General features: G+C 43.1%; 1 protein-coding gene across 1 annotated transcript in view; it reads left to right on the forward strand.

Annotated features, from left to right (window-relative positions):
- Positions 1–10,000, forward strand: part of LOC113800413 (hemocyte protein-glutamine gamma-glutamyltransferase-like) — a 28,298-nt gene that overhangs the window by 15,627 nt on the left and 2,671 nt on the right. Inside the window, exons 9-15 of the mRNA XM_070124190.1 lie at positions 553–662; positions 1,934–2,078; positions 2,610–2,775; positions 3,521–3,701; positions 8,139–8,275; positions 9,056–9,293; positions 9,569–10,000. The exon at positions 9,569–10,000 is cut by the window's right edge and continues 2,671 nt beyond it. Coding sequence (XP_069980291.1) covers positions 553–662; positions 1,934–2,078; positions 2,610–2,775; positions 3,521–3,701; positions 8,139–8,275; positions 9,056–9,293; positions 9,569–9,847 — 1,256 coding nt within the window. The 3' untranslated portion in view covers positions 9,848–10,000. The remainder of the gene's footprint in view (positions 1–552; positions 663–1,933; positions 2,079–2,609; positions 2,776–3,520; positions 3,702–8,138; positions 8,276–9,055; positions 9,294–9,568) is intronic.

The raw sequence follows: 10,000 nt of genomic DNA on the forward strand, positions 1-10,000 counted from the left end.
CTCTTCAATCCACCCGTTTATTCTCCTTTCTCCTCTATCCACCCGTTTATTCTCCTCTCTCCTTTATCCACCCGTTTATTCTGTTCCCTCTTCTATCCATCAATTTATTCTCCTCTCTCTTATCCACCCGTTTATTCTCCATTCTCCTCTATCCACCCGTTTATTCTCCCCTCTCCTCTATCCACCCCTTTATTCTCCTCTCTCCTCTATCCACCCGTTTCTTCTCCTTTCTCCTCTATCCATCGTTTTATTCTCCTCCCTCCTCTATCCACCCGTTTATTCTCCTTTCTCCTCTATCCACCCGTTTATCCTCCTTTCTCCTCTATCCACCCGTTTATTCTTTTTTATTGTCCTCTCTCCTCTATCCATCTATCCTCTATCCATTTTTTAGTCTCCTTTCTCATCCACCCGTTTATTCTCCTCTCTCTCCCTCCCTCACTCCATCTATCCTCTATCAATTTTTTATTCTCCCTTCTCCTCTATCCTCCCGTTTATTCTCCTTTCTCCTCTACCCACCCGTTTATCCTCCCCTCTCTCTCTCCCTCACTCCAGTCCTGCGTACCCTGGGTATGAGCGCTCGCCCAACCACGGTCATTACGTCAGCACACGAGACCCAGGATACCCTCACCATCGACCGTTATGTGGATCGCTTCGGTGACATCGTGAGTATGGTGTTGTGTTGTTATGGTGTTGTGGTGCGGGGTCTTTGGGGTCTTTGGGTGTTGTGTCATTTTTTTTTCTTTGTTATATATATATTTTATTTTGTCATTTTTTTTTTCTTTTTTTTTAGTTTTTTTTTTTTTGGGGGGGGGTATTATATTTTTTGGATTGTTTTTTAATTGTTTTTTTTTTATTATTATTCTCAAACATCGAAATTTGAATTGATGTTTTGTGTATGTATATGTTTGTCTGTTTTTGTTTTTTTCTTGTTTTTCTTGTCTTTCTGTCTCCTTCCTTATTTCCCTCTCTCTCTCTCTCTCTCTCTCTCTCTCTCTCTATATATATATATATATATATATATATATATATATATATATATATATATATATATATATATATATATATATATATATATATACATATATATATATATATATATATATATATATATATATATATATATATATATATATATATCCACTTAACTATTTACTCCAAACGCAATACTTGAAGTGGAATTTGTGTTCAGAATCCATGGAATTTGTGCATTACAGAATATTTTCTTTCTCTTGCTTTGATAAATGTAAATCGACACCAACATACAAAGGAGAAAAAAACAATATCAATTTTTTAATATCTTCGACATGCAGACCTAAATTACATTTGTCTAAGCCTTACATCACATACGTATGAATAATAAAGAATGACAAAGACTAATTTTTTTCTCTTAGTGGAAGACATATCGTAATAATGTTAGTTATCGAATTGTTGTTAACAAAGAGCAAAGAAAAAAAATCATTACTTACGGTTCTCATTAAGACATAACTTCACCGCTTTTTTATCTCTCGTTTTCTATTTCATGCAGCAAATGTAAACTATTTTTATATTGTTTTAGATGTTCAATTTATCTTTTCCACGAGTTACAAGAAACATGATTTGGCTATGACTCTTTCTGTTTTGCTTTCATTGTTTATTTAGTTCTTCTTCCTTTCTTTCTCTCTCTCTCTCTCTCTCTCTCTCTCTCTCTCTCTCTCTCTCTCTCTCTCTCTCTCTCTCTCTCTCTCTCTCTCTCTCTCTCTCTCTCTCTCTCTTTTTCTCTCTCTCTTTCTCTTTCTCTTTATTTATCTCTCTATTTATCTATCTATCTATCTATCTATTACCATTTCCCTTCCCTTTACGCCTTTATCTATCTACCTCCATCTATCATCTCTGACTCCCCCTCTTCCCTTTTCTCTATATTCATCCTCTTATCTTATCTCCCTCTCCCCCTCAGATCGAGCGTGGTCCCGGCCGTGATCAGCCTGACGCCGTGTGGGCTTTCCATACCTGGTGTGACGTTTGGATGACCCGACCTGACCTCCCTTCAGGCTACTCGGGCTGGCAGGCACTCGACCCCGCCCGCTCATACTTCAGGGACAGTGAGTATGACATCTTACCGAGAGGGATAGAGAGTAGGAGGGGACAGAGTGGGATAGAGTGGACAATCCGGAGGGAGATTGTGACTGTGTGAATTGAGATTGTTTACCATGAGTGAGGAATGCGTAGGGTAGGAAAATGATAAAGAAAGGGAAAATAAGTAAATGAAAGGGAAAGTCATTCCCAAACGGAGAATAAGTAAATGAAATGGAAACAAAGATATCAGAGAGGAGAAGAAATATGAATATTAATCACTCCTTTCTCTCTCTCTCTCTCTCTCTCTCTCTTCCCTCTTTCTCACCCTCTCTCTCTTTTCCCTCCTTGTCACCCTCTCTCTCTCTTTTCCCTCCTTGTCACCCTCTCTCTCCCTCTCTCCTTCTTCTGTTCCTCCCTCTCTCTCCCTCTTTATCCCTCCCTCTCTCTCCCCCCACCTCTCACTCCCTCCCTCCTTCTCTCCCACCTCTCACTCCCTCTCGCTCCCTCCCTCCCTCTCTCTCCCTCCCTCTTCTCCCCTTCCCTTCTGCGCCCCCCAGGGTACTCCAACGGCTGTGGCCCATCATCTGCCGAGGCGGTGAAGAAGGGAGACGTTGGCTACTCCTACGAGACCTCCGCCCTCTTCTCCGCCCTCAACACCTTCGTCAGATACTTCTACGAGGACGACGACTCCGAGTGGGGCTACACGCACTACAGGCAGTACAGGTAAGCGCGGCACGGCGAGGGCGAGGCTCCTCCTCGGGTTCGGTTTTGGTTTGGGATTCGTACGATTTTTTTTGTTGTTGTTGTTGTGGTTACTGTTGTTGTTGTTGTCTCGTCTGTGGGTCTGAGTTCAGATATATATGTATATATAGAGAGAGATAGAAAGATAGATAGATAAAAAGGATTGATAGATAGAAAGATAGATAGATAGATAGAAATATAGATAGATAGATAAAAGATAGATAGACAGAAAGATAGATAAATAGATAAAAAGATAGATAGAAGGATAGATAGATAAAAAGGATAGATAGATAGAAAGATAGATAGATAGATAAAAAGATAGATAGATAGAAATATAGATAGATAGATAAAAAGATAGATAGATAGAAATATAGATAGATAGATAAAAATATAGATAGATAGAAAGATAGATAGATAGAAAGATAGATAGATAGATAAAAAGATAGATCGATAGAAATATAGATAGATCGATAGAAATATAGATAGATAGATAGATAAAAAGATAGATAGATAGAAAGATAGAAAGATAGATAGATAAAAAGATAGACAGAAAGATAGATAGATAGATAAAAAGATAGATAAAAAGATAGATAGATAGATAGATAGATAGATAGTCTGTAGACATGCTATACTCTTCTGATTCAAGCGTCTATATGCGATTACACCCAGTTAGACAAGCCTAGCGCCCCTCGAGCTAACACCTCCCCTTCGCCTTCCCCTCCTGCAGGTTCCCAATGTGCAGGTCGATAATGACCAAGGCCGTAGGGCGGCACGACGACGACGGCGAAGGTGACTGCGAAGACGTTACCAAGACGTACAAGGACATGGAGAGGTCCGAGCCAGAGAGATTCACCGTCTTCAACGCCTGTCGGGGTATGAGGAAGGACCACGTCTACTACGATTATCAGGTGAGGAGGAGGAGGAGGGAGTGAGGGAGGGGGGGGGGGGGTGCGGGGTGTGAGTGGGGGAGTGAGGGGGGGAGTGAGTGGGGGAGGGGGCAGAGTGTGTGGGGGGAGGGAAGGGGCAGAGAGTGGTGGGGGAGTGAGGAGGAGGAGGAGGGAGTGAGAGGTGGGGGAGGGGGGAGTGAGGGAGTGAGTGGCGGGGGAGGGGGCAGAGAGTGAGGGAGTGAGTGGTGGGGGAGGGGGCAGAGAGTGGGGGGGTGAGGGAGTGAGTGGCGGGGGGGGGGGTGAGGGAGTGAGTGGGGGGGGGGGGAAGTGAGGGAGTGAGTGGCGGGGGAGGGGGCAGAGAGTGGGGGAGGAAGTGATAAAGGGAGGGAAGGAGGGAGTGAGGGAGTGAGTGGCGGGGGAGTGAGGGAGTGAGTGGCGGGTGAGGGGGCAGAGAGTGAGGGGGAAGAAGGGAGTGAAAAAGAAAGTTAGTGGTAGAGCGAGTGAGTGAGAGATGAGGAAGGGAGGGAGTGAGGGAGAGAGTGATAAAGGGAGGGAAGGAGGGAGTGAAAAAGTGAGTGAGGGAGGGAGGGATAAAGGGAGGGAAAGAGGGAGTGAAAAAGAGAGTGAGTGAGGGAGGGAGGGATAAAGGGAGGGGAGGAGGGAGTGACTAACAGAAGGAGGTAGTGAGTGAGTCGGAGATAGAGGGAGTGAGTGAATGATAGGAGTGAATAAACGATAAACCGAATAAGTAACTAAGTAAGAAAGTAAATAACCAAGTCCAAAGAAAGAAAAAAGCAAAGGATAATAAAACAGAGCAATAAAACCTAATATTCATAAAAAATACGAAAAAAATGTGAAAAATAAAACAGAGGAAGCAATATTCATGAAAATCCGAAAGAAAATGTGAAAGGGAAAGACAGGAGAAAGAGAGAGTGACAGACAGACTAACACCTAATGTGACTGACAGGCCATCACGAGCTGAATACATTTCCAATTAACACTCCAGACTTGATGATAACTGGAGGTTTAATTAGTCTGTCTCATTAATTTGTTGAATTAGTCTTTCCGTCAGTAAATAACATTAATTATTTGGCAATATGCCTCGCTCTCTCATTTTGATATCAGAGTAATAGACCGAAATTATTTTGATTATTGTCATTTTTCCTGAGCACGTACAAGGAATATAAGGATGATAACGATAATAAAGATGATATTGATTTTATCTAAATTCATAATAACGGCAATGAAGAAAGTATAAAGACATTGTAATGCCAGTAATGCAATGATACTAATAATGATAATGATAATAACAATGATGATGATGATGGTAATGATGATGATAATAATAAATTTGATAATAATCATAGTACTAATGATAACAATAATAATAATAATAATAAGAGTAATGATAATAATAATAATAAAAAATAATAATGATAAAGTAATAATAATCATAATAAAGACAATAACAACAAAAACAACAACAATAACAATAATAATGAAAAATAATGTTGGTTACGATAAAAATATAAAAAACATCAACCGACAACCGAATAATAAAAGCCACAGAAAGATATCTAAGTATATCTTTTAATTATCAAAAAAAAAAATTGTTCTAATTAAGCTTCTGAGACGAACCAATAAACAACACACATGAAAAGGATAGAAATGCATTTAAGTAAAAAAAAATATATATATAGAAATATATTTAAGGGATAGAAATGCATTTAAGTAAAAAAATATATATAGAAATATGTTTAAGGGATAGAAATGCATTTAAGTAAAAAAAAATATATAGAAAACATTTAAGGGACAGAAATGCATTTAAGTAAAAAAAAAATATAGAAATATATTTAAGGGATAGAAATGCATTTAAGTAAAAAAAGATATAGAGAAATATATTTAAGGGATAGAAATGCATTTAAGTAAAAAAAATATATAGAAATATATTTAAGGGATATAAATGCATTTAAGTAAAAAAAATATATAGAAATATATTTAAGGGATAGAAATGCATTTAAGTAAAAAAAATATATAGAAATATATTTAAGGGATAGAAATGCATTTAAGTAAAAAAATATATAGAAATATATTTAAGGGATAGAAATGCATTTAAGTAAAAAAAAAAACAGATATCATATATCAAAAAAAATATATATCATATATTAAAAGCCAAGCGCACAGTCCACCGTAATGATATATAAATCGGAAAAGAAATTTACTAAAAATCTATATTTACTTCTTCTAAGATCCGGATATATGTCTTTTTAATGAGGACACGTGATACGAGTGATTTGTGTTGGTTGTCGGGTTGTTTACTTTGTCATTATTATTATTATTATTATTATTATTATTATTATTATTATTATTATTATTATTATTATTATTATTATCATTATTATTATTATTGTCATTATTATTATTATTATTATTATTGTCATTATTATCATTATTATTATTATTATTATATGAAGCGTAAGCAAAGAGTTATTAATAGTTTCATGGTCTTGTATTTATTTATTTTTTTTTTTTTTTTATATATATCTGTTTGTCGTTGTGTTTTTGTTTTTGATATTCTTTATTCTTCTCGGTTGATAATTCTTGTGTCTATGTATTCTTCGTTATCTTCTCATTATCATGTAAATTCCTTTCTTTCCGTTCTTCCTTTGTCTTGCTATTCCACCTATCTTCGTCTCTTTAATCTCCCATTTTCTCTCGATCTTTTTGTTTCATTCTCTCTCTACGTATTTCTCTTCTTTCACCTCCTTGATCTCCCTTTCTCCCTTCTTGCAGTCTATCCTTTCCTTACCCACTTCTATTTCTCTCCCCCATTCTCCCTTCTCCCCTGTTATCATCATCTCCTCCCCACTTCTTCCCCATTATTATTGCTCCCCATTATCCCTTCTCCCCTGTTATCACCATCACCTCCCCACTTCTTCCCCATTATTATTGCTCCCCATTATCCCTTCTCCCCCATCTCTCCCTTCTCCTTCCCTCTAATTCCGTCGTGGCGTAATTTTCCCTAATTTCCTCCTCCCCCTTTTTCCCTTATTCATTCAGTCCCTTTTAGTTCGTCCCTCCAATGTCCTTTTTTTAACCTCCCTCCTTCTCATCCCTTATATTATCTCCCTTCCCTTCCCTCCCTCCCTTCCCTCCCCTTCCCTTCCCTCCCCTCCCCTTCCTCCCTTCCCTGCCCCCTCCTCATACCGAGAATGTCAGATTCACGTCTTCACACACATACTCTCCCTTCTTTTCCTTCCTCTCTCTCCCTCCCTTCTTTTCCTTCCTCCCTCTCCCTCCCTTCTTTTCCTTCTTTTCCTTCCTCCCTCTCCCTCCCTTCTTTTCCTTCTTATTCCCTCTCCCTCCCTTCTTTTCCTTCTTTTCCTTCCTCCTTCTCCCTCCCTTCTTTTCCTTCCTCCCTCTCCCTCCCTTCTTTTCCTTCTTACTTCCTCTCTCTTCCTACCACTTTAATTCCTCCCTCTCTCTACCACTTTTACTTCCTCTCTCTCCCTACCACTCGCTCCCCACTCCCCTAAATGAAGTCAGGTGCTGAATCGCTTGGCCCCCCCTCCCCCAACCCATTTTCCAATCCCCTCTGTTTCTTCCTCCCCTACTTGTCTATTTCCCCCCACCCATCACCCTACCTCCATATTTACTCTCCCTCCCATCCCCCTATTTCCCTAAATCTTCTCCCACATCTACCCCCATCCCCATACACTCTCTCCCCACTCCAACTCCTACGCCATACATTTTCTCCCCCACCCTTCTACCTCTATTCTTTCTCCCCCTCCACCCCTCTACCCCCATTCTTTCTCCCACCAACCCCCAACCTCATCCACTCTCTCCTATCCCACCCCCTACCCCTATTCTTTCTCCCACCAATCCCCAACCTCATACACTCTCTCCCACCCCCAACCCCTATCCTTTCCCCCACCAATCCCCAACCTCATACACTCTCTCCCACCCCATCCCCCCACCCTCCTACACCTATACACACTCTCCCCCATCCCCCCCACACCCCTACACCCTCCCCATCCCATCCCCCTTCACACTCCCCCCCAGCCCCCCTTCACACTCTCCCCCTTCGCACCCTCCTCCATCCCCCCTTCACACTCTCCCCCTTCGCACTCCCCCCCATCCCCCCTTCACACTCTCCCCCTTCGCACTCCCCCCCATCCCCCCTTCACACTCTCCCCCTTCGCACTCCCCCCCATCCCCCCTTCACACTCTCCCCCTTCGCACTCCCCCCCATCCCCCCTTCACACTCTCTCCCCACATCCCCCCATCCCACCCTCCCCCTTCGCACCCTCCCCCCATCCCCCTACACCCATCCCCCCCCCCACCCACCCAACCCCTTCAATACTAAATAAGCAGAGGTGCTGAACCGCGACTCGTCTCCTCCGGCCTTCCCTCCCTCAGAACCAGTACCTGAAGCAACTCTTCCTCCTCCCCCCCCAGGACCAGGGGAGCTATGACGTCACCTTTGAGCTCGTGGATCCGCAGCGTGTGGCCGCTGGGCAGAGCATGACAGTCACTTTGCAGGTCCACAACAACTCCAGCGAGACACGCACCGTCCAGGCGACGATTTCGACAAGGTCAGTTTTAGGGGGATTTTTTTGGTTTTGTATTTATTTATTTATGTCTTTATTTATTTTTCTTATCATTATCTTTTTTTTTGGGGGTGGGGGGGGAGGGTGTCATCTTTGGTTTGTTTGCTTTGGGTTTATGATTTATTTTTTCTTTCTTTCTTTCTTTTTTTTGGTTTTCTTGACTATTTCTACAAGCTCAGTTTTAGGGCGATTTTTTTTTATTTTGTATTTAGGTATTTATCTTTTTTTTGGGGGGGTGGGGGTGGGGAAGGGGGGTGTCATCTTTGGTTTGTTTGCTTTGGGTTTATGATTTATTTATTATTTTTTCTTTCATTTTTTGGTTTTCTTCACTTCTGAGATATTTTCTCTTTCTATCCGAGTCTTTTTTTCCTTTTTTTTTTTTTTGAGTCGTTATCTTCGTCTTCTTCCTTTCTTTCTAATTCTACAAGGTTAATTTTGGGCTTTTGGTTCATCTTCCTTTTTGACTTCTCTTTGTTTCCTTCTCATTCGTCTTTCTCCGTCTATACATGGTCATTTGGCGAGGCTGTAAATTCGTCTTCTTCTTCGTCTTCGCACTCCCTGTCTTTCTCTTATTTTCTGTCTTCTTCATTTCCCCTTTCGTCTTGCTCTTTTTCTTCCTCCTTTTTCTTCGTCTATGTATATTTGTCTCTACTTTCCTCGACCTTGCCAACCCTGTCAGTCCCTGAAACGAGGACCAGCAACCCGTCCCCAGCCCCTAACCGCCCCTTCCCCAGCCCCTAACCGCCCCTTCCCCGCCCCCCTCAGGAGCGCCTTCTACACCGGGGTCATGGGCGCCCACCTGAAGCGCGTCACCGGCCAGTTCACCCTCGCGGGCGGCCAGCGTGACACCCTCACCCTCAGACTGGACGCCTCCGAGTACCAGGACCGCCTCGTGGACATGGGCTTCATCAAGGTCACGGCCTCGGGCTTCGTGAACGAGAACAAGCAGTCGTACATCGATGAGCACGACTTCCAGTTCGAGAAGCCAAGGATGAGCATCGAGGTAAGGGGCTTCGGGCGTCTTTGTCGTTGTTGCTTCGTTATTCATGGTTGTTATTGTTTGTTGTCGTCATCCTTCGCATCGTTTTTGATATTCTAAGTGTGATTGTGATCTGCCAAACGTTGGGGCTTCTGCGGTCGTTTCCTTCGCCGCAGCCTTAACGCATGGGCGATCACACACACACTCATCTTATGACTCGCACTAATACTATCTACTATTCCCCCCTCCCCCTCCCTTTCCCCCTTCCCCCTCCCCCTTCCACCGCCCTCCCCCCGCAGGTCGCCGAGTGCCAGGTCGGCCAGGAGTGCACCGCAACCTTCTCCTTCAGCAACCCCCTGGACGTCCCCCTGACGGACTGCTTCTTCAGCATGGAGGTCGGCGGCGCCTGCAGGCCCAGGACCATGCGCGTCAACCGCGAGGTCCGGCCAAGGGAGACCTTCACCTACACACAGACCTTCGTTCCTCGCCGCTCCGGGGACCGCCGCCTCGTCGCCGCCTTCACCTCCAGGCAGCTCCACGACATCACCGGCTCTCGCAAGCTGACCATCCGCGACTAGACGGCCTTCCGGCGGCGCGACACCGAGGAGAAGGAAGAGGTCTCGCTGGTGTGGATCTGCCCTCTCTTCTTTTCTCTGATGTTCCTTTTCTCAACACCCCCTCCAACCCCCCACCCCCACCCCCATCACACCCCCTCCCCCTTGGAAGCAGCC

Source organism: Penaeus vannamei, chromosome 8 (assembly GCF_042767895.1).
Source record: "Penaeus vannamei isolate JL-2024 chromosome 8, ASM4276789v1, whole genome shotgun sequence".
In the NCBI taxonomy this organism is placed as follows: Eukaryota; Metazoa; Arthropoda; class Malacostraca; order Decapoda; family Penaeidae; genus Penaeus; species Penaeus vannamei.